This window comes from Saccostrea echinata, unplaced genomic scaffold (assembly GCF_033153115.1).
Source record: "Saccostrea echinata isolate AGI-Se365-2 ecotype Australia unplaced genomic scaffold, CSIRO_AGI_Sech_v1 ptg000062l, whole genome shotgun sequence".
Taxonomy (NCBI): Eukaryota; Metazoa; Mollusca; class Bivalvia; order Ostreida; family Ostreidae; genus Saccostrea; species Saccostrea echinata.
This window is the reverse complement of record NW_026889811.1, coordinates 2,670,631-2,696,085: the sequence shown is the minus strand read 5'-3', so window position 1 is coordinate 2,696,085 and position 25,455 is coordinate 2,670,631. Positions and strand designations below refer to the sequence as shown.

Below are 25,455 nucleotides of genomic sequence, written 5' to 3'. Positions count from 1 at the left end.
CATGTTCATGTATATTCCAATATAAAACTTTTACCCCCTATTGTGGCCCCTGTCTCTTGATTTGAAAAAAAAAACCATGAAATATACACTACATAAAACTTTGATACATGTGCAGATCTAGAGAAGGGGTTGGAATTTGTAGAGTTATTAAAAAGCTTCTTTTTTCTTTTTTTTTAAACATTTTTTTTCCTTGCTTGTCAAGAAATTTTCTGGGTTTGATATGTTTGGGAAAGGAGTTTAGGTTGTGTGTGTGTGTGTGTTTTTTTTTGCTTGGCTAGAAATTTCTGGATTTGAAATTTTTTTCTTTGACTGGACCCCCCTCCCGGAAAAAAATCCTGGATTTGCACCTGTGATATCAAATTTGTAGCCTGGAGCTGATCTTTCAAGCTTTCAAGTGAGCATAATTAAGATAACTGCATCCTAATTCCCCATAAAGAAGACATGGCCCTCCATTTGAAGAAACTTCCCTTCAAACAAGCATACTTGGTGCAAAATTTGGTTGAAATTAGCCCTAAGGATTTGATGGAGATGAAAATGTGAAAATTTACATTTGACTAACTGACATGTCAGAAATTTTCAATTCAGAAAAGCTCATTTAAGCTATTACAAAACTGTACCTGAGTTGAAACTTGAGCTAACCTAAAGAGCAAATTCTAAGTTACAAGCTGGACATGAATTTCTGACCAGGTCCTGACAATACTCACTTCCTGGTTCTAATATTCCCTACCAATGGTTGAAGCCAAGGTCATTTACATATTAGGATAACTGAAGGTGTATGGGTTAGATTTTTTTGTTCTGTTTACGCATTATTTCACATGGATATGAACTTCAATTTTAATACTCAATCAAGCAAGCATTTTGTTCAACACAGCCAGCAAAAGATTAGAAAGTGCGAGTTCTCCAGAAACCATTGTGACCCCAGTGTCCTTAAAAAACAATGATGATTCAGCTTCTTATTAAACTGCTACAAAATGCAACAAAGGATGCTTATACAGTGCCAGAGCAAAACATTCTCTTAATCAGCTGGACATTTCCGTATACAACATCTATTTTTTTAAGTACACATGTATTCATTACATTGCAAGATCTAGTTAGAATAATCTAACTGTGTCTCGGGACAGGCCCTCACTCGCGTCCGTAGGACATTTATCATTTTAACGATAGAACATTCTATCTATGCAAGATCTAATACATGTAGTAGTTTACAGTCATCCAGTATTGCATTAGGTGAGATGAGTTGTTATCATTTCAATATTCATATGCACTAGTTTTATATACTTAGTCTATTATTTGGTTCTTCTGGCAAAAAATGATGACCTAGTACTAGTATTTATTATTGTAATAACATCCAGACTGGCTTACAGATTACAAAATGGCACCCAACCACTAGGATTTCAATGTGTTCATAAAAGGGATTCATATTATGCATTTTTTAAAACTATACATACTGAATTCTTCTTCACCCCAAAGTATGTTGACAAATTTTTCATTTATCACAAAAAAAAGATAACCTGGTATTTAAATGAAATTTATTAGAGAAGAGTTTATGAACATTACAATCAAGATTCCCTCCACTGCATGTTCTTCAATAACATGTGTTTCCTCTTCATCTTTATCCAAGAGGGTTTTCCTCTGACCTCATCGTTGTAGTGTAAGAATGGGTATTTAGGGGGAGGTGTGGGAGGCTTAAATGGATGTACAGATTTTAATTTCTCTCGTAAGACCTCTTCATCAATATCTTTAATGTCTCTGTATCGATCTAAATATCTGAAATTTATAGCAAAACAATTGTCAAAAGAAACACTGATGACCTTTATGACAGCTCATTGCCAATGTTAAAGTTTCTAAACTACAAACTCTAGGGCCAAAGTCAAGAGGTCAAAAAATATTGGTACTCAAAGAAAGGTATTATCACAAGGAATATGCCTATGAATTATTAAAGCCATTGCACAAACCATTCAGATTATGGTCAAGGTTAAAGTTTTTCAAAAGTAGGTCAAACTCAAGGTCAAGGTCATGAAGTCAAAAAATGTTGGTATGCAAGGAAATGTCTTGTCACAAGTAATGCACTTGTGAAATATCAAAGCCCTAGCACCAAATAATTTTAACTAATAGCAAAGGTTAAAATTTTTCAAAAGGAGGTCACACTTCAAGATCAAAAGGTCAAAAATGTTGGAAACTGAAGGAAAGTCTTGTCACAAGAAGTACAAATGTGAAATATAAAAAATGCTAGTACCCAAGGGAATGTCTTGTTAAAAGGAATGCACATAGTATACAACAGTATAGCCAGTGTTAAAGTTAGGTAAAATTTTGCAAAAGTGGGTCAATGTCCAAGGTCATTGTCAAGAGGTCAAATATGTTGGCACTCAAAGAAAGGTCTTGTCACAAGAAATAGACAAATGCTCTAATCAATCAAAAGTTATGGGCAAGGTTAAAGTTTTTGTGAACAAACAGACAGATGAAATGACAGACCAAAAACAATCTTCAATTGCATAAAAATTCATTTCGTGAGAAGTAGCCATCATGTTTCATACAAAGTGTAAATCGACATACATTAGTTAACATAGAGATGTTAAAATGTACTCACAAGTCAAATGGCTGTTTATGTGGGAACTTCTTCTGCTTTGGGTGGTAAGAAGCTGGGAATACAAACTCAAAACATGGCTCCTTCATACCTACAATAAATTACAAGTACTATCATAGCTGTGTCTCCCTCATACAGCTAAAATCATACCTAGGAAGATTTCAAACATTTTGTCTTTTTCTAATTCGGTGGTTCTTGAGAAGACAATGTTCTCCTATACATTTCAATGAAACACTTTGATCCCCTACTGTGGCCCCATCCTACCCCTAGGGGACAGGGGCCCTGATATGAACAATTAAGAATTTACAATACTGAAGAAGCTTACATATAAGTTTCACTTTTTCTGGCCTAGTGGTTCTTCATCAGAATTTTTTTTTAATAACCCCACCCTATTTTTTTTCCTTTTCTTGATTATCTCCCCTTGGAATGGGCTTGGCCCTTCATTTGAACAACTTAGAATCCCCTAAACCCAAGGATGCTTTGTGCCAACTTTTTAAATTGGCCCAGTAGTTCTTGAGAAGAGGTCGAAAATGTGAAAAGTATACAGATGGACACTAGACAACCGGTGATCAGAAAAGCTCTTTGACCTTTCAGCTCAGATGAGCTAAAAATATTCTGTTGAGTTACTCCTACCAACTCATACCAATTGCCCCAACCCAATCATTCTTTTTACAATACCAGGTACTTTAATTTTTTCCCCTTGATTTTCTGGGAAAAATACAGATTGTCAGCATTGCTTTTAAATCTTACTGGTCTATATATTATTTATATATTTATTTATTCATTCATTTATTTAATCCTTTATTTATTTATTTTCTGCTGCACTTTACTAACATCTCAACTACCGTATATACTCGCGTATAAGTCGGTTTTTTGGGAGTTAAACTTTGGTCCAAAAACCCCTGTCCGACTTATAGGCGAGTTATAAAAATACTGGTATTATATCGGGTCAATCCCTTTAATATAAGCTTAAAAAATACAACCGACTTATAGGCGGACCTACCTATAGGCGAGTATATACGGTACGTCAATGACATTTAGGAAAGAATCCTGAAGTTCCCTGAATAAACGTGTAAATATTAGGGATGTGCGATTTTATCGGTATACCGGTATATCGTGATTTTTAATTGTGTGATACGTATCGTGATACGGAGACTAAAATACCGGTATTTAGGTACATTGTTAAAAATTCCAGAAATTATTCATTTTTTGTTCAGTCTTTCAAATTACAATTACAGGAAGTGTAAAGAATGTTGAAAACGGTAAAAGAACGGCATCCTAGTATCCAAAATTTCTTGATATTACGTAAATAAAAAATGAAAAAAATGAAGTTATGTTTTTCCAGCATTTTTTTCGGAAAAAATTATGAATATTCATCTAAAATCATTGTAAAATTGCTTGTAAAAATATCATGATATTATCATGATATTTTGGGAGAAAATTGTGATATATTGCGATACGAAATTTTTGGCGATACCCATCCCTAGTAAATCTGAGATTTTAATAACATTTATCAATGTCTTAGATAATTCCAAAAAAAACCCTACCAACCTCTCTACCCAATTTGAAAAATATGGTGCCCCCAGGTTATAAAGTTTTACATAGCAATATAAAGTAAGTGATATAAAATATATAGAGGATATTCAATGTTTTGTAGATGAATATGGAATTTATTTCACGAGTGGGACAGGATTTTTTGATATTTTCACGAGTGCGAAGCACGAGTGAAAATATCAAAAAATCCTGTCTCACGAGTGAAATAAATTCCATATTCATCTACAAAGCATTGAATTTTCTGTTTATTACATTTTCTTTGATTTTCCCTTTGCCTCTGTCTTTTCTTAACACAGTGTCATAGGCTTGACGTCATAGTTGAGCGGTTGAGACGTCATAGCTTAGAAGTTGTGTGTCAGATTGAAAACATTACATAGCATGGATTTTAGCAACATATTTAGGAAGAAATTTGCAGTTTTAGCTCTATCAAGATGCTTAGTTACTATCTCTTATGACAGACCAGAAATTATTTTTTACTTACTTTGATATCCTTTCACACTGTGAGAGAATATTTTTGGTATCCTTTCACACTGTGAGAGAATATCACTTTTATTCAATAAATAAATCACAGTATTTCAATGTTGAAAATGTAATAAAAATATATATATACACTTTTCTTTAAATGAGGGTCATGTAACTTACCAAGCTTATTCCAGAAAACATCTCGAACACTTTCATCATGCTGACACTGGAAAAAACTAATCCCAGCTGGTGTGATATGATCTTGATGTTTTTCATAAAAGTCAAAGGTTTTGAATGACCTTTCCCTTAAAGAGCACCTGTGAAAATAGGCATATACTTTTGCTTTATCATGAAATATTCCTATATTCAAGCTAGTGTTACAAAAATAAAATATTACAGTAGTGGATGTGTAACAGACAAGTACTTCAAGAAAAATTCCAAAAGGCCCATATGCCTTAGGCAATTCCAAGTTTTTTTCTCTGTTTAGCTTCCCCATATCTTTCAAAAACCTACTTATACACAAAAAAACACACACTAACTGATATCAAGTTTATAAAAATCTCAGTCTGGATTTTTCAAAGAAAGTACAAACATTTCACTCTTCTCCGAGTGTGAAAATTAGAACTTTATCATGAACATTTAGCATAATGAAATTCAGGGAAAAAAAAAGTAAATTTGGTCTCAACCAAGTAGAGCCATAATGGTCTCAACCGTCCAAGTAGAAGCCATAATGACCTTGTTGTCATTTTTATTGCTTCAATTTCAAATTCAACACAACTAATGGAAAATTATGCAATGATAACTGACTGGCAGGACCCCATATTACACTGCAGTCATTTCTGATCTATTAATTTATCTGAACATTCAGCATGGATTAATTAGAAGATTTAACTGTTACACTGGTAGAATGACTGTCTTACGTGTTTGGATTCAGTCTGTCACTACTGTAGTCAATTTTCTGCTCCTGTTTAAACAGAACAAATACACAGCGATGGAATCCAGTTCCCTTCACAGGGAACACCTGCAGATAATCACAGAGTACTTCCCCTTTGCTGATCTCATTTCCTGGTATATTTCCCCTACAATTATCACAGATAAAAAAATAAATATAATAATAAGAATAAGATTTATAGATCTCAAAATTAAAAAGTTAATGAGTTTGTTTACAAGAAGATTACAAAATTAATCTTTTTTAATTCAGAAAACAATGTAAGCACCAGTAATCCTTTTACTACAGTAATATTTGCCATATTAAATATCATTACAGAGACAGTGTTTCAAAATTATGATAACAAGATGTGTTTCCTTCAAAAGTTATGACCAAGGTTAAATTTTCATGCCCCTGTATCGAAGATTTTGCCCAGTCCGTCCATCTGTCTGTCTGTTTGTTTATCCACAATAACTTTAATATTGCTCATAACTTTTGATTGGTTGGAGCTATGGCTTTCATATTTTACATGTGTGTTCCATGTGACAAGACCTTTCTTTGGGTACCATTATATTTGACCTTTTGACCTTGACCTTGGCATTTGACCCAGTTTTACAAAATTTTACCAAACTTTAACCTTGGCCATAACTTTTGAACTGTTGGTACTAGGGCTTTCATACTTCACATGTGTAATCCTTGTGACAAGACCTTCCTTTGGATACCAACAACTTTGACCTTGACCTTGGAGTTTGACCTACTTTCAAAAAACTTTAACATTGGCTATAACTTTTGAACGGTTAATGCTAGGGCTTTCATACTTCACATGTGTAATCCTTGTGACAAGACCTTCTTTTGGATACCAACAACTTTGAACCTTTGACCTTGGAGTTTGACACCTTTTGAAAAACTTTAACATTGGCTATAACTTTTGAACGATTAATGCTACTGCTTTCATACTTCACATGTTTTATCCTTGTGACTAGACCTTCCTTTGGATACCAACAACTTTGACCCTTTGACCTTGACCTACTTTTGAAAAACTTTAACCTTGGTCATTTCTTTGGAACAGTTGGTTCTAGGGCTTTCATATTTCATATATGCAATCCTTGTGACAAGACCTTCCTTTGGATACCAACAACTTTGACCCTTTGACTGTGGCATTGGAGTTTGACCTACTTTTGAAAAACTTTAACCTTGGTCATATCTTTTAAACGGTTGGTGCTAAGGCTTTCGTATTTCACAGGTGTATTTCTTGTGAGAAGACCTTTCTTTGGGCACCATTAATTTTGACCATTTGACCTTGATGTTTGACTTTTTTGAAAAACTTTATCCTTTTCCATATCTTTTCAATGGTTGCTGTTAGGGCTTCCATATTTCACAGGTATATTCCTCGGTACAAGACCTTACTTTGGTTACCAGCATATTTGATTTGCTTTTGAGAAAGTTTAACCTTCACTATAAGTTGCCATATGGGGGCATCTGTGTTTCACAAACACATCTTGTTTTCATAAAGTATGTGAAGTATGAAAGCAGTAGCATTAACCGTTCAAAAGTTATAGCCAATGTTAAAGTTTTTCAAAAGGTGTCAAACTCCAAGGTCAAAGGTTCAAAGTTATTGGTATCCAAAGAAAGGACTTGTCACAAGGATTAAATATGTGAAGTATGAAAGCCCTAGCACCAACTGTTCAAAAGTTATGGCAAAGGTTAAAGTTTTCCAAAAGTAGGTCAAACTCCAAGGTCAAAAGATCAAAGTTTTGGTATCCAAAGGAAGGTCTTGTCACAAGGATTAAATATGTGAAGTATGAAAGCCCTAGCACCAACTGTTCAAAAGTTATGGCAAAGGTTAAAGTTTTCCAAAAGTAGGTCAAACTCCAAGGTCAAAAGATCAAAGTTTTGGTATCCAAAGGAAGGTCTTGTCACAAGGATTACATATGTGAAGTATGAAAGCCCTAGCACCAGCCGTTCAAAAGTTATGGCCAAGGTTAAGATTTTCCAAAAGTAGGTCAAACTCCAAGGTCAAGGCCAAAAGGTCAAAGTTGTTGTTATCCAAAGGAAGGTCTTGTCACAAGGAATACACATGTGAAGGATGAAAGCCCTAGTACCAATCGTTCAAAAGTTATGGCCAAGGTTAAAGTTTTTCAAAAGTAGGTCAAACTCCTAGGTCACAACGGACGATCAAAATTTTTTACATATGACCTACTTTAACTCGCAAATATTAATCGCTGCGAACCATTTATTTTGCTTTCTATTTGTAGAGAATGTTTCCTCAGTCAGGAAAACTAATCGTCGCTGATTCATTTCAAACTGACGAATCATGAATAAAAGTTGATGCAAATAATAGTTGGTTTACAGTATTTGATTTGCATTTGAGAAAGTTTACCCTTTGCTATAAGTTGCCACACGGGGGCACCAGTGTTTCACAAACACATCTTGTTTTTTACTTACACTAGCCAATGGAGGTACTCTGTGTTGTTGTCCTGTAAGTGACTGTCTGGCGCAGTCATTAATAATGTCCACAAAGTGTCAGGTTCTGCCTCGTAATACACATTTGGAGGTCTGCCAGTCTAGAAAGCCAATGAAAAGCATAATAAACTGAAAATAAACACTTATTTTACCTGTATTATGATAGTACCATCCCCACATAATAACATTATAAATAAATATACAGAATCATGACTTACTGTGAGTACCACAGAAGCAATTCTAGTCCCCTATCAGTAATTTGATCATTTTATTTTTCACACTTGGGAAGGGGGGGGGGGGGCTACTAAAAAGTGATGCAGGCTAGTAAAGTTTTGTCATTACTAACCCCACTGGGCTAGTGCTGTAAAAAGTTTTTGGAGCACACTTAAGTGAATTAAAAATGATCTTTCATGAATGCAGTTTTTAACAATGTGGGGCAGCTATATATACTAGTATCTCCATATATCGAGGTACTTATTTCTTTCACATAAAAAAATTATTCCATAAATTTACTTTTTCATCAAATGCTATTCATAAACCTAAGAATGAGCTAACTTTTTTTTTAGTGGCAAATTATTTTTAAACCTTGCTTTGTTTAATTTGTAGTTTATTTTAAAACAAGAAGTCTCATTTACCTCCTAAAGTGGAGAGTCTCTTTGTATCGCGGTATTGAAATACATAGAAGATTGGCACTGTCATGAAGTGCAATTTTTATTTTTTAATTCAGCATGTGAATCTATACGAAAATTAAACAATAATAACAATTTAAGGCTTTCCAAATATGAACTTCATTATGGTTATTTACTATGTTTATATATTCAATGGTCTAAGAAAAATAAGAAAGGGAATGGTAGTCTGTAAACTACTCTATATCATCCTCACAATGCCGAGGTTTTGTAATTTCGGAACTCCACACAAACCCTTGACATAAGTCTTTATTTAAATGTTGGGCTAGAAAGCTACTATTTCATTTGTTCCTGGTCTAGGACTGGAACCAACCAGAAAACAGCTTTTATTGTGGTAAGTTTCGTAAGCAAATATGACTCATCTTTAAAATGGAAAATGTCAATATTGTAGGATTTGTGACTAGTTACTTTAAATAAAACATCGGGGATTAATTTTTTGAACATCAACCTCCTTACAATCACAAAAGATATACTCTGGAGTTTGGCAATTTGATAACGACGGATTTAAAAATATATATTCTCATTGGTTAGTTTATAATTACCCATTACGTCATGTGTAACCACAAGCCCAACTTTTAAATAACCACTTATGTCAAGGGTTTGTGTGGAGTTCCGAAATCACAAAACCTTGACATTGTGAGGATGACTCTATATTTGAATAAATCTTTCTCCAACATGCGTTCCATACTTTTTTATTATCACACAAGTCAAAAATCAGATGAAAGACAGACAGAACATTAACAAAAAGGATATGTGTTATGTATCTTAATTTTTGGAAAATACCGCGATACAATGGAACCTGCGAAATGATGAGAATGGAGAATATGTCCCAAGTTAAGGAACTTGTATCCAATTCCAATTGTTCAATGATGCACCATAAAAATATTCAGTTCATATACAAATCAGAATTGAAGGTATAGCAACTGCAGGGCATAATTTTTTATCTGATCAATCCTATTCAAACTCTATGACTTGCCTGAGAGGGTTCAATCCTGTTTCCATGATACACTGGTAATTCATAGTCATCAGGAATATCATAGCTTACGTCCAAGTTGACATGTGGGTAAAAATAAGCTCCTCCAAACAAATCTCGAAATATACCATAATGCTCTGTAAGTCGGTGTAGCTGCTCCTGTTTGTTTGTGTTCCAAGATTCTTCATCCACTTTGTCCAGGTCAATTTTTACTTAAAAAAAAAACAAACAAAAATACGTAATGGAACAATTAATTTTAAGTGCTGCTTTGTAGATTTACAATTACTTATATTTTTACCAGTTCGAAAATGGAAATGTGAGCATAAAAAAATAGATAACAAGGAAAAAAAATCACAAGAAGACATATACATGTATTTATTTATAAAAATCTAAAGCTATAAATTCTATTTTTTGTATATTAAGTAATATGTATTTTTTTATTATAAAATTGATATGTATTTAATATTCAAAATAACATTGCCAAACCTTAGAATTAACCCAGTAATGTTCAAATTAACAAGAAATTTAGAAATGTATGTGATTATATTAAGGAAGCATCAATCTAATTAAAATTAGATGTTCCAAATCCGCTACCACTTCTCAAACATCTAACAACATCCCATTCGGGGTCACATCAGAGAGACCTTACGATTATGAATAAACATAAAAATTTTGGCCAATCAGATTCAAGCTTCTGTATATGATTCTAAAATTAGTTCCACAGCTGCATCAAAATAATATTGATGCTCAGTAAACTGTCTTACGTTGAATTAAAGTAATGTTGGTATAAATTGAATGTATAGTCCACCAATCTGGCATTCTTACCTGAATAACGCAAACGAAAATGCACAAACTAGGCATATATGTCTATATATCCCGCACATCACATTCATCTTTACCATGCATATTTTATTTACTACAAAACCCCTCGGGCGTTTAGGTTTGGCAGTAAAAAAAGAAATGCATCTGAACTATATTAAACCAAGATTTCGAGGACGGCGATTTCATTGGGTAATCCAAAGGTCGTTCTGACTTTACCCCGAATGGGATGTTGTTTGATGTTTGAGAAGCTGTAGCGGATTTAGAACATCTAATTTTAATTAGATTGTGGAAGCATAAACCATGTATGGACAAACACTACCAAAGACCTACATTTTCCATCTTGAACTATGGCCAGTAACTGTCTTCTCTTTTTCTTTATCACAGCTTTAGTTTGTTCTTCTATCAAACTATTTTTTGTTAATGGAAAACCAATGTTGACATTGGGAGGCTTGGCTTGTTTTGTCAATTTCATGTCTGCAACATAAAACTTTACAATCAAACTCTACAATCAAATAAAATTCTTGTATAACAGCGATACAACTCCACAGACAACATGTGCACATGTCAGCGACAACATGTGCACATGTCAGCGGGTAAAGATATAGCAACCACAATCTACAGTGAAAACAAGTAAATAGATTTCTTATCATATCTAAAAATGAAAATCTTATCATATGTAGCATATAATTCTTGGCTATTTGCAGTGTGTCAATAAAATTTAAGGAAGCTCTAAATATTGCTCTTACAGTGGTCTGCCCTTTCATACATAGTTGTCAACTTGCCAAACAGAAGAGAGTGAAATAACAGTTATTATGTCTTTTGTTAAATTTCGAAACAAAAAATTAAGTAAGTTTCGAACATCATGCAGTACAAAGCCTCAGGGTCATGATTTGAACAAACTTGAATCTACACAACCATGAGGATGCTTCCATATAAATATGACCAATCATGGCTTTGCTGTTCTTGAGAAGATTTGTAAAGATTTCTCCTATATATTCCTATGTAAAAATTTTGATTGTCCATTGTGGTCCCATCCTACCCCCGGGGGTCATGATTTGAGCAAACTTGAATCTACACTACCTGAGGATGATTCCACATGAGTTACATCTTTCCTAGCCCAGTGATTCTTGAGTAGAAGATTTTAAAAGATGCCATTAATTTTTCACTCATTCATAATTATCTCCCCTTGGAAGTGGACATGGCCCTTCATTTGTATAAATTTCAATCCCCTTTATCCAAGGATACTATGTGCCAAGTTTGGGTGAAATTGGCCTAGTAGTTCTGGAGAAGAAGATGAAATTATGAAAAGTTTACATCGATGACACACAACTGGCAAATTTTGATCAGAAAAGCTCACTTGAGCCTTTGGCTCAGGTCAGCTAAAAAGTCATCTGACATTATTACTCACTCCGAGGGTCCGGCACAAGCAGAAAATAGGTAACGATGTTTTCTATAGCATACTTACTATAAATTGGCAAATAGGCTAACGTGTAAGAACAGAGAAAATTTGAACTAAAATCTGTATTTGTCAAGCAAATTTTTGTGTGAAACCTTTCCAGAATTCTTTTACTATCAGTATTCCATGCCATAATGGTGAATATTACAGTCCCACAGTTATCTTGATTATTATACGCCCGTCTTAAGACGGGACGTATTATGTTATAGCCTTCATGTCCGTCCGTCCGTCTGTTAGCTTTTTCGTGTCCGGCTCATAACTTTAATACTATTAGGCCTAGAATTATCAAACTTTTTCAGCTGATACGTCTTGGGTAGAAGGTGTGTCGCGCATTAAAAGTAAGTTGCTCTGACCTTTAATTTAGATGCTATGGCCAAATATGGAAAAATCCTGTCCAGCTCATAACTAGAAAACTATTAGACTTAAAATCATCAAACTTGATTAATTTATGCATCTTAGGTAGAAGGTGTGTCGCAACCTATTTCAAGGTCACTGTGACCTTTAATTTAGTGAAATTTTTGAAAAAAAAACTGTGTCTCTATACTATTAAATTACACAATCCCCAAAAATATAAGAATGTTGCAGTATCCTTATTAAAAACATGTGAAATCAAGAAAATACTTATTTTTTTCATTATATACTTTACAGCAATCTATAACAAATGTAATGTACAAGAGAAATTCCACCTCTCCCATGGGTGTAATTATCAAGCACTGGTCAAGGAGAATTTGATAACAGAAAATTGCATGTCAAATTAGAGAGAAATTAATAAGTTTAGTGTGAGGAACTAACTGGTAGAGCATCTCTGATCAAGCAGGTGTTATCTGTATCTCCTGGGAACTAGGCAAAGGAATTAAATGAATCTAGTTGGCTAGCCTTTTGACTTTTAAAATGAATTTGGTGAAAAGTAATTAAAACTAGCTTGATTTTGTATAATAAACTAATTTGATATTGTATAATATATGGGGGGGGGGATATTGGAATCAGGATGTTGGGTTGTCTGTTTGTCAATATGAACTGCAGCTTAAAACCAGTCTGACATTAAATCTCAAAGAAATCATCAAGTATTTTTAAAAAAAAATGTTTTATGGTAGATAGTTCCTACAAATCTAAGAGTCATGCAGTAACCTTATTAAAAATATTGCATCTAGTTTACACAGTTTTTTCCTTCTTTTTATAAATCTTTGTAACAAGTTAAAAAAATCTCTGTTTTCAAGGGAATGACATAAATATGCATTTTTATTACAATACAGACTATTAAAGCAGATAGTGCTGATCCATTCATCCCTTGGGAGTAATGAATGGACATGCATCCAGTTAAAGATTAATGAGTTCAGTGTATAGGAAGGCTAGCTGTCTCAATCATTTCTGTTAGAGCATCTCTGATCAAGCAGCTCTTATCTGTATCCTTTGGGAATTAGACAGAAAAACTGCTTGTCAATTTATAGCATATGTCATTTGATGGCCAGCCTTTTATTTTCAAAATTAATTTGGTATAGATTAAATTGTTAAGACTATTTTGATATTGTTTAATACAAATTTTTTATTTAATTTTTTGAAAATATCAAATAAATATAAAAGATTGGGGGGGGGGGGGGAGCAGATGGGCATTTGTCAAGGTCTAACACAACCAGTTGAGAAATTTATTATAATTAGTGCCTGCACTACAGGAAATGTATAAACATCAAATATTATAAGGAATGGAAAAATCATGGAAATCTTTGAATTAAGGTTGACATGATTTTCTAGCACCCTAAACTGTTTATGAACGTCAATATTTGACGGGCGTATCATGCTGTGGTGAGGCACTTTATTTACTTCTTGCAGACAGCTTAAAAGAAACAAAAGTAATTGCATCTACTCTACAAACTTCCTTTAAAACCAGAAGTCTCGGACAAGACTGAAGCTCTACTGGTTTATACTTATAATAAAGGAAGACAAAAATAGCACTTGGACTTGAAACTTTGCAACAGCAATAAAAAGAAAAATGATCCTTGGTTATGTCTCTTTTTGTTGCAAGACTTATTGCAATCAGACTAAGATCAGACTAAATTTGTAGGAGGGGTAGCCTTTTGAAGAATTTTACAGATATTACTATTTTTAGAAACCATGGCAACATCATTCATCAAGACAATTGTGTATCTCGGTGTAGTCTATTTGCATGCCTAATTATTAATTCAGACCAAACTGTAGGACGAGTAGTGTTTTGAAAGTACTTCAAAGAAGAAACTGATATACAGAATTATGTATCTCAGTGTAGTCTACTTGTGTGCCAAGTAAAATTGAAATCAGACCATAACTGTAGGAGGAGTAACATTTTGAAAGTATCTCACAGAAAATTCTATTTTTAGTAACCCATCTTCGCTAGCCAAGGGTTTCTGATATGCTACTCTCCTCATAAACCCTTGGCATACTGTGCTGACAAAAGACGGGATTGTTTTTGTCACGTGATCATGATTCTTACCAGGTACGCACAGATTGCATCATCGACAGAAATAAAAAAGCGTATTTAAAAAAAAAAAATTTAAAGAATAATTAACAAGAAGGTACATGTATTGAGTTATGTTAATTTGTTATTTAAACATGTAAAAATGCAAATCTACATCTTCAGTATAGATTCTTAATCATATTTTGCACGTAGCTTTAGATATTGGATGACACCATATAGCTATTCATAGAACAGTGTAGAATGGAATGTTAATTTACGGATCATTGTTTACTTGCGTTTTACATTACCGATATTAAAGAGTCAAGATATATCCCGAATGCAAATATCGTCATTTACAAAAAACAATTGCTGATTGGTCGAACGATGTCGATCAACTCCAATCACAACTTGAGAAAAAAATCCCAACTTTTTTTAACACCGTATGCCAAGGGCTTATGAGGAGAGTAGCGTATCCAGAAACCCTTGGCTAGCGAAGATGTTAGTAACCATGCAAAATCGTTCATCAAAATTAAAAACTGATACACAGAATTATGTATCTTAGTGTAGTCTACTTGTGTAACAGGTTATATTGAAATCAGACCAAAACTCTAGGAGGAGTAGCGTTTTGGAAGTATTTCACAGAAATTTCAATTTCTACTAACCATGGCAACACCTTTTATTGAAATCAAAAACCGTAAAATCATGTATCTTAGTGTAATCTACTTTGTGCCAAGTTATATATTGAAATCAGGCCACAACTGTAAAAGGTATAGCATTTTGAAAGTGTAGAAATTTCTATTTTTAGTGACCATGGCAACACCATTCATCAAAATCAAAAACTGATATAAAGAATTATGTATCTTATTGTAGTTTACATTGTACTTGTGTGCCAAGTTATACTGAAATCAGACCAAAACTGTAGGAGGAATAGCGCTTTGAAAAAATTGTTTACAGACAGACACATGTACAGAAAGACACAGACGGATGATGGAAACCTTATTATCACATAAGCTCCTCTCGTCTCTGACCAGAAGAGCTAAAAATGCACTTGTCCTATTTCGACTGTGTTATGGAAATGCAACTAACATACCATGCCATACGTCATCTAGACTGTGTCTCATGCTGTTTGAAGTTTGAGGAGGTGGATCAAAGTTAAAGTGTAAGCTGTGTAAAGGTTTTCATGGTATATGTACAACTGTGCTCAGCCCCATGGTCAAACCATAAAACATGTTAGACTAAGATTAACTAATTGAAAACATTATTTGCAACTTTAGTTAACAGTGAAATGTGATCACTAATACTTCATTGTTTTTGAACATTTTGCTTAGATAAAACTGACCAGTGCGCTATGTTGAAAATAAAGTAAATATACTCGCATTGCAAGCTCTAACAACAACGTCTAGATGAAGAAAAAATTCAGATTTTACACATTGATCCAAATGAATTTTTTTTGTTACCTTGAGACCCACAGTGCAAAGCAAATGCATCTTGCTGCTAACTTTGTTTTTTGCAATAACAAAAATTTTAGATTCACATACAAAAAAAAATCACCTTGATTTATAATGGACATTGCATAAAGATAGATTAGATACAGAGAAGATTCTTTGATAAAATTATGCATTTTTCAAACTTTGTTCATGAAGATGCAGCTAACATTTGATATCATGTGATGTCACAGTCTAGACGTTCCAAATGTTTCGTGTGGTTTGAAGAGGCAGAACTTAGTCAAGACTAATACACAACTGTGCAGCACTCGCCCCAATGGTCACATTGCCAGCATATTTTAAAACAGGTCCAGCACAATCTCTTGATTAAGCTATATAGCTTGAAATAGTTATATACCTTTATTAAGCTATTCAAAATAGCTTGATAAAGCTATTTAAATGCAGTTTTTCAAAGAAAATGTTATTCGTACAAAATACACAAAAAGTCGCAAGGATTTTAATATTCATATATGTACTATGGGCTATCAAAACAACAATCATTCAAAATCAAAGATTTTACATTGCAGGATTTGAATACTTTTAAACAAAAGATGAATTTCCATTGTTTGGGTAACTGTACACTACCTTGTGTGCGTTGAGGTGTGGATAAGTATGATTGCTTCTCATTGTACTGAATTATTACCAATTAATTATCTTGTTGACCACATATGGCCTCCTTTATAATTCAATTTGAGAAGCAACTGTATCAATTGCTTTATATAGCCCCAAAACTTTTAGAACTTTGAGTACAAAGTCTCTTAAGGAGACGCAATTTGATGAGTGATTTTTACATGCATTATTTTCATAAGAGTTCAAGTTGAATATTATCACTGAACCAAGTTGCAACTTTTTGTGCATGCTGGGAAAATAACACATCTGAGAAAAAATGTGATAAAATAGCTAAATCAAGCTATTCTGAATAGCTTAATAAAGTTATATAGCTAAATCAAGCTATACAGCTAAATCAAGACATTGTGCCGGACCTGATTAATTATTATCTTATTATGTTTATTCAGATAAAAGGCATGTCTAACAAACAGTATTGACGGATTTACAATCATAATTTAAAATATCAGAATGAATAAAAATAAAGGATACAAATTTGCAAGCATTTACAACCACGTTAGACTATCACATTATAAATAAATAATAAATAGAGTATAAACACCGTTATATATATATATATATATATATATATATATATATATATATATATATATATATATATATATATATATATATATATATATATATATATATATATATATATATAAGTCCACAAAACATTTCTCACTGGTATTTAGAGCTTCAAATTCCTTAACTATCGTTGTACTTTTAAGTAACACAAGGTTGTTCCTGAGAAAATTCGAAATGAAAGAAAAAACTGATTGATTTTCACCTTCTAATCTCTGTTCAAATGTCCTTGCAACTCCTGGTAGTTTCCCACTTCTTCTTAATCGTAAACCTGTTGCATACCTTACATTTGTTAATCGATGCGAACCTTCGCTGTTTAAAAGGGATTTTATAAAACTGTTTTTCATTCCATTTGCCATGGACGCAGCCATTTTTTCAACAATCGGCAATCCTCGGCTAACTACAGAAAGAGGCGAGAGCGGCACGTCGATTTACCCAAATGGACCCCAAACGGATTCCCCCAAATGGATACCCAAAGGAAACCGAATGGAATATTAAATATATATGTTCATATTATCAAGTTTTACTTATTTAAAATAATGAACTTACAAATGCAAAATATTAATTATTCATTTCTAATATTTTATTTTAAAATACGAATTAATTATTTTTTTTTAGTATTCTATATATTGGCAAAATTATGGGGGGGGGGGGGGGCAAAGGCCCCGTGCCCCCCGGTTCCTACGGCCATGAAAACTATGTAAACTTTCAAATGAAATACTTCAATTTCGTATTATAAAAATAGAAAAATTCAATATTCTCCATTTGCAAGTTCATTATTTTCATCATTTTCAATAAGTAACAACTTGAGAATACGATAATATGTGTTTAATATTTCATTTGGATTCATTTGATTTCCATTTGGATCCATTTGGGTAAATCGACACATCCGGCGAAAGTGCGGGAACGGAATTGTGGGAAGGGCACCAGACCATCGAAGGAATCCTGTCAGCCTTTTGAGATTAGAACCTTGCATCTAGTGTTTTTATAAAGTGAATCAAAATGGCAGATACTGGCAAAGATTACATCACTAATAGTGCTGATCCAAAGAATATTCAGGATTTAACGCAATTTGTAAGTGAACCATGCTTTTATTATTTGATGCATGCATATACAAGTTCAGACTTGAACATCACTGATAAGATATTTTATCAAATTATTATTTTTTCAAGCACACATATGAATAATTTAATTTATGATATATTTATTTAAGCTTAAGCTGTATTTTTTTTTTTCGCTTGGATTGATGCAATCAATTTGGACTTCTAAGTACAGAATATTGTTTTCAATTATTACTCTGTATCTGTATCTATACGTCACAGCATCCTCTTGGGCTTTAATGTGATGGGAGGAGGACGTATTTAGTCGCGACGTTGTTGTAGCACAGACTTGAAGCTCTCTAGCTTTGGGGCGCGGACAACTTCCTCTTCTAGGTGGTTCCAGTCAATTGCAAAAAATGAGTTCTTGTATTGGTCTGTTTTTAGGTCACCTGAGTCACTCAGGTGACCTATTGCTATCCGTTTTTGTCCGTCGTCGTGCGTCGTGCGACGTGCGTCGTGCGATGTGCGTTAACATTTGAACATTTTTAGCTTCTTCTCTGAAACCGCTCAACCAATTTCAACTAAATTTGGCATATAGCATCTATGGGTGAAGGGGAACAAAAATTGTGAATTTCATGGTCCCTGCCCCCCTGGGGCCTGAGGGGTGGGGCTAAAACCACCAAAATTAATGCAATCTTTAAAAATCTTCTTCTTTACTCCTGGACATCAAGCAGTCAAACTGTTGGCATCATTGTGATAAGCATTGAGTCCTCTACCAAAATTGTGAAATTCATGGCCCCAGGGTCGGGTTCTGGTGCTAGGGCGGGGCTATATAGATCATATAGTGAAAGTGCATTATTTCTTTGAAAATCTTCTTCTCTGCTCCTGGGTATTAAATAAACTAACTAAGTATATAGTTATGATGAGTAAGAGTGACTCTTCCAAAATTGTGAAATTCATGGCCCCAGGGGCAGGGGTTCTGGTGTTAGGGTGGGGCTCTATTGATTATATAGTGAAAATGCATTAGTTCTTTGGAAATCTTCTTCTCTGCTCCTGGGTATTAAATAAACTAACTAAGTATATAGTAATGATGAGTAAGAGTACCTCTACCAAAATTGTGAAATTCATGGCCCCAGGGGCAGGGGTTCTGGTGTTAGGGTGGGGCTCTATTGATCATATAGTGAAAATGCATTAATTCATTGAAAATCTTCTTCTCTGCTCCTGGGTATTAAATAAACTAACTAAGTATATAGTTATAATGAGTAAGAGTACCTCTTTCAAAATTGTGAAATTCATGACCCCAGGGTCAGGGGTTCTGGTGTTAGGGCGGGGCTCTATTGATTATATAGTGACAATGCATTAATCCTTTGAAAATCTTCTTCTCTGCTCCTGGGTATTAAATTCAGTAACTAAGTACATAGTTATGATGAGCAAGAGTGCCTCTTTCAAAATTGTGAATTTTATGGCCCCTGGGTCAGGGGTTCTGGTGTAAGGGTGGGGCTCTATTGATTATATAGTGAAAATGCATTAATCCTTTGAAAATCTTCTTCTCTACTCCTGGGTATTATTGAAACATATTAAATACATAGTTATGATAATCAAGGATGCCTCTTTCAAAATTGTGAAATTCATGGCCCCAGGGTCAGGGGTTCTGGTGCTAGGGCGGGGCTATATAGGTCATATAGTGAAAGTGCATTATTTCTTTGAAAATCTTCTTCTCTACTCCTGGGTATCATTTAAACAAATTGAATACATAGTTATGATAAGCAAGAGTGACTCTACCAAAATTGTGAAATTCATAGCCCCAGGGGCAGGGGTTCTGGTGTTAGGGCGGGGCTATATAAATCATATAGTGAAAGTGCATTATTTCTTTGAAAATCTTCTTCTCTACTCCTGGGTATTATTGAAACAAATTGAATACATAGTTATGATAAGCAAGGGTGACTCTACCAAAATTGTGAAATTCATGGCTCCAGGGTCAAGAGTTCTGGTGCTAGGGCTGGGCTATATAAATCATATAGTGAAAATGCATTAATGCTTTAAAAATCTTCTCTACTCCTGGGTATTATTTAAACAAATTAAATACATAGTTATGATAAGCAAGGATGCCTCTTCCAAAATTGTGAATTTCATGGACCCTGGATCAGGGGTTCTGGTGTTAGGGTGGGGCTCTATTTATTATATAGTGAAAATGCATTAATGCTTTAAAAATCTTCTCTACTCCTGGGTATTATTTAAACAAATTAAGTACATTGTTATGATAAGCAAGGATGCTTCTTCCAAATTATGAAATTCATGGCCCCAGGTACAGGGGTTCTGGTGCTAGGGCGGGGCCATATATATCCTATAGTGAAGGTGAATTATTTCTTTAAAAATCTTCTTCTCTGCGCCTGGGTATTATTTAAACAAACTATTAGTACATTGTTATGATACGCAAGTATGCCCCTTCCAAAATTGTGAATTTCATGGCCCCAGGGTCAAGGGTTCTGGTGAAAAGGGGGGGGGGGCTCTATTGATTATATAGTGAAAAAGCAAAATTTCTCTGAAAATATTCTTTTCTGCTTCTGGTTAAAAAGCAAAGAAGCTAAGTGTATAGTTATGATGAGCATGATTACTTCTTCCAGAGTAGTGAATTGCATGACCCCTGGGTCAGATGTGCTGGTGTAAGGGTGGGGCTCTTGATAATGTAGTGAAAATACATTAATTCTGTTAAATAATCCTGTCTGCTCCTTAGTGTTAATCAGATAAACAAAGTGATTACTTACATGTATGATGAATAAACTTCTGGTCCCAGGGTGAGAGACTCTGGTGTTTCTCGGTGGGGATGGGAGGTAGGGGGGGGGGGGGGCTGGGGGGCTCTATTGATAATGTAGTGAATCTGTAGTAAAAACTGCATTATTTCTTTGAAAATCTTCTCTGCACCTGGGCATATCAGAGGCAAAAAGAGTAAAAGTTTAATAAATATTTTTGAACATCTGGGCCATTTTGTCAAGTGTTCTGGTCCTGGCCAGGGCTCTATTAATTTGTATTCTACTGAGGGGAGTTATTCCCCTTTGCCATTTACTTTTGATAATTAGTCACTGTAAATAATGTACTTGAAAGGTTAATAGAATAAGAGAATTTTGCAAGATTTTTTATTGTATAATACAAAAAGTACTTTCATAGTTTTAATGATCAGGTAGACTTGTAAGTAATAGATAAATAAAAATGAGACAAAAATAACTTGTCTTATTCAATGTTCATCAAAGACCAAGAGAGTCCAATGTAAGAGATTTCAACAGGGAATTAAAATAGTACAGAAGCATTGATAGTTTGTTAATATACTGTATGGTGATAGTGATAAATGGGGAACAGATTAGAACCTAATTCATGAACTGTTAATGAACACTAGACTAATTATTTTGTTGAACCTGATCACCCTATTTTTCTTGCTTTTGGGCAACAAAGCTTCACTTTTCAGTTCATTTTATACTCTATGGATTCTCTAAATTGTTGTATTATACTCAGGTGACCGTTAAGGCCCTTGGGCCTCTTGTTGCATTTGGTATTTCCACTGCTTTGCTGTTGTTCCTTACTCTACTCTTTTATTATCTAGCAAAGGAGTCCGCAATTTTATCAATAAAGTCAATAGAAATCACTGGATTGACCAAGCCATGAGGTATGTGTTAGCATTTTCTATGCTAATGCATAGCTCATGGCTTGGTCAATCCAGTGATTTTTATTGACTTTATTGATAAAATAGCGAACTCCTGTGTATATCTAGTAAGCTAAGTAATAATTTTCAACTATCCTGTTAAAGTGTTGTCACAGTTTCCCTTATATTGTTTATTGGATTAGAACCTTCAGTATGACCTTGTAGTAGCAATTTTTAATTCTCTTAAAATCACAGAATTTATATATATATATAATATATATCTACCAGTATATACTTGTCAGTATTGTTATGAGTTGTTGGTATTCAACACTATTTCTGAAAACAGTCAAGACACATTTCTCTGGATACTCGTGCTCCCAAGCAAATCGTCTGGACTAATGAAGCATCCAGATAAACAAGTCATGGCTCCACTGTATACACTTTTGATCAAGTTTATTGCATTGTAGCCCTCAGTATAACAGTTTGGGGTTACCTGTAAATATATATACATTAAGGCTATATTTGAGGTGTCCAAGGATAAAAACAAGAAAATCATAAGATACCCATGGCTTGAAGATTTTTAAACATCGTATTTTTATAGCTACATATGTAAAAGACTGCAGAATGTTCTCTTCTGATTAAAAAGTTTACAAAGAAGCAACTTTTTTTCCTTTAAATATTCTTTGCAGAAGAAAAGAATTTTTAGAGAATGCATATATAGGATCTATAATTATACTTTAATTCAGTCATTGTAAATTTTGATTTTATTATTATAGTGCTGATGTTGGCATGTTGCTAATTTTACATTTTTTGTTTTCTGCCTAAATATGCTGAGTAGTCAGCTTTGTGTCCAAGTAACTTATAACACTTTTAATTGTAAATTTGTCATGGAATTGCCATTAATATTGACACAAGAAAATTTGATCAAGGGCTCGATCTGAAGAAATAAAATGAAACATAACATTACAGCAGACATTTAAAGTGAACAATAAACCTTTATCACAGAACCTAAATCGCTTTGAAGATAAAAATCTTTCTACTTTACCATTCTGAATATTTAAACATGTTATTTTAAACAGTTTAATAAATGATCAGATATATTACATATTTGATAAGTTTCTTGATAAGGGCTGGAGGATTTAAATGCACCTTAAAGTATACAATCCCCTGCATTAAGACTTTTCTCCATTATAATGGCTCAACATTTATTATACTTGTCCACACTTGCACTTTCTCTTGATTCCTAAGAAGGAAGGCTCAAATCCCTTGTGATTTATAATTGGAAAGTATTGTTCAGAATGTCTTGTTTCTGAATTATTTAAACAAGATGTTAAGTCCTCTATTTTTTCCAGTGTTGATTACAGGTACTTAAAATTACTAAGTATTTGATATACACATATTTAATTCATATGTCTTAACATTGTAACCATGGAGGCAATATTGGTACGGGGTGATTTTTTACAATAAACGTACAAGTTGATAGCATGAATTCTGAATAACTTATGAGTTGTTATTGATCAGACAGAGATTTCAGGACTGTGTCTTTTTTCTGTGTTGATTCTACTGATTATTCCATATTGGTTTTGTAAAAAAAATATCATAACAATCAGAATCTAGATACAGAAAGATTAATGCACTACTAGCAGAGGGTTTTTTTTACTGTTATTATTTTTAATATTAAAAAAAAAAAAACAGTTAATAATCCCCTGAAAACTAGAAAGTTTTGCATCTAGAAAATAAAGTATAAAATCAATGTCATTAAGAGTTAAATGCATCTATTTAATGATTTAGTTCTACAAGAAGTTTTTTTTTTTTTTGACAGGTCCAAAACCTCCTACAACAGATGCAGGATAAATTCCAGGGAATGTCTGACCAGATTATCAATAGGAATATCCTTCACAAAAATTCTATAAATACCAAAAATATTTAAGTTTCATTGAAACTGATGTTGTAAAACTGATCTTTTCCCCATACAGAATATTCCATGTTCTTGAAATTCTCATTCACATATTATACATGTAATTATATATTATATATAGTAAGAAATGATGAATGTCTTGCGTAGTTTTCCTTAACACTTTTACTTGATGAAATGGGGAACCGCATTGATGATTTGGAGAAGAACATTGCTGACCTAATGACGCAGGCAGGAGTGGAAGATCGCGCCTAGTATCCCAGCATTCCATCAGTATTTTCTGTGTGGTTTTAGATGTGTGCCTTAGTGATCAGTGTTTCTGCACCTACCATTAGTTCATCTTCCTGAACGAATGGAACAAAAAATTATGAATGCAATAATGTTTTGAAAAATAAGTACATTTGACATTATAAGATTTTGGTATACATGTACTGTGTCAGCATAATTTCCACAACCTGCAGGCTTTTAATTGCATTAATAGTTCAGTGAGAGCTATACAATCGATCATTGATGGAAAATTTCTCTTGACTTGTTCTGACCATTGTGATAAGTGTAATATTATTTATTCCATTTTGTGTTTTATTCATGTATCACAAATATATTATAGTTTTATATACAGCTTTGTTATTTTTATATTTGTTAGAATTTATGCTCACCAGACTTTATGACCAAGGTTTATCTGGCAGTTAAGACACAGACTGACAGACAACTAAATACACTGGTGTAACAGGAAAGGAGAAAATGTATGGCTGGACCGGGAATCGAACCCGGGACCCCTGCATCACTAGTCAGGTGCTCTACCAACTGAGCTACCCAGGCCAATATCAAAGGCACAAACCATTACATTCCTGACTCCTTAAATTGTCTTCGCCCTTGAAGACACAACCCAAGTTCTTATTATCCCCTGGCAGGACTTTCACCTGCAAGTCCAGGAGTGGTCAATGGCACCAAATCTGTAACAGGAAAGGAGAAAATGTATGGCTGGACTGGGATTCGAACCAGGGATCCCTGCATCACTAGTCAGGTGCTCTATTGACTGAGCTACCCAGGCCGATATCCATTACACTGGTAATGTTCTTATCAGAGTTGATATCTCTTCATGTCACACAAAGTAAGAATTTCACAGAAATAGTACAAAGCAGATACACAATATCTTGATCTTCTCAAGTAATCATTTAGTTTTTAACAGTCTCTCTCTCAAATAACAGTCTCACAAATATATTATACAGTTGAACTTCGGTATCTTGAACAGGGGTATCTCGAATACCACGGATATGTCTAAGTGATTTGGAGGTCCCAAGAACTTTTTCTTTAAGTATTTTACCCTCAATATCTCAAACCCTTGGATATCTCGAAGTTTTTTCTTGGTCTCATCAAGTTCAAGATAATGAAGTTTGACTGTAGTGTTATATACAGCTTTCTTATTTTTATATTTGTTAGATTTTACACTCGGCAAACTTTATGACCAAGGTTTATCTGGCAGTTATCAGTCTCAAACTTCGCCATCTTATTATGATGCATCCTTGTGTAATTCTAATGTGGATTAAAATTGTTGAAATAAAAATACTGGCAAAGGTTTCGTCAATCGTACCCCTGCTCTGATGTAAATACACAAGTTCAGTTATGGACAGAAACAGTGATAAACAGGAAGTTGACATCGGATTTGTACAAAAATGAATCCCAACATATGGCATGCCTAAAACAGAGGTGCTAAAATTTCAAGCATCTGTGATGAGTAGTTACTGAGAAAACTGCCACCTAAATTTTGGTATGTATGGTACGGACAGACACACGGATAAACAGGAAGTTGACATCGGATTCGTACAGAAATG

General features: G+C 33.9%; 2 protein-coding genes across 2 annotated transcripts; one reads left to right on the top strand and one right to left on the bottom strand.

Moving 5' to 3' along the window:
• Nucleotides 1-1,512: 1,512 nt before the first annotated feature.
• Nucleotides 1,513-17,416, bottom strand: LOC133175562 (large ribosomal subunit protein mL38-like). Its single transcript, XM_061310682.1, has 8 exons — nt 17,240-17,416; nt 10,803-10,946; nt 9,654-9,862; nt 7,974-8,092; nt 5,521-5,679; nt 4,781-4,917; nt 2,588-2,675; nt 1,513-1,767 (listed from the first exon to the last, which is right to left on the bottom strand). The coding sequence occupies exons 1-8, from the start codon at nt 17,403-17,405 to the stop codon at nt 1,560-1,562; spliced, it is 1,230 nt and encodes a 409-aa protein (XP_061166666.1). The 5' UTR covers nt 17,406-17,416; the 3' UTR covers nt 1,513-1,559.
• A 534-nt stretch (nt 17,417-17,950) lies between these two features.
• LOC133175229 (heat shock factor-binding protein 1-like) lies at nt 17,951-24,235 on the top strand. Its single transcript, XM_061310337.1, has 3 exons — nt 17,951-18,108; nt 23,531-23,597; nt 23,793-24,235. The coding sequence occupies exons 1-3, from the start codon at nt 18,037-18,039 to the stop codon at nt 23,876-23,878; spliced, it is 225 nt and encodes a 74-aa protein (XP_061166321.1). The 5' UTR covers nt 17,951-18,036; the 3' UTR covers nt 23,879-24,235.
• The last annotated feature ends 1,220 nt before the right edge of the window (nt 24,236-25,455 follow it).

Bases quoted from the DNA above. Each gene is read 5' to 3' on its own strand.
- LOC133175562 (XM_061310682.1), bottom strand. From the start codon at position 17,405: ATGGCTGCGTCCATGGCAAATGGAATGAAAAACAGTTTTATAAAATCC. The intron at 9,863-10,802 runs GTAGGTCTTTGG...TTTTTTTTTAAG, and splicing joins CATAGTTCAAGATGGAAAAT to TAAAAATTGACCTGGACAAA. The intron at 4,918-5,520 runs GTAAGACAGTCA...CTATTTTCACAG, and splicing joins GACAGACTGAATCCAAACAC to GTGCTCTTTAAGGGAAAGGT.
- LOC133175229 (XM_061310337.1), top strand. From the start codon at position 18,037: ATGGCAGATACTGGCAAAGATTACATCACTAATAGTGCTGATCCAAAG. The intron at 18,109-23,530 runs GTAAGTGAACCA...TTTTTTTGACAG, and splicing joins TTCAGGATTTAACGCAATTT to GTCCAAAACCTCCTACAACA. The intron at 23,598-23,792 runs ATATCCTTCACA...TAACACTTTTAC, and splicing joins TGACCAGATTATCAATAGGA to TTGATGAAATGGGGAACCGC.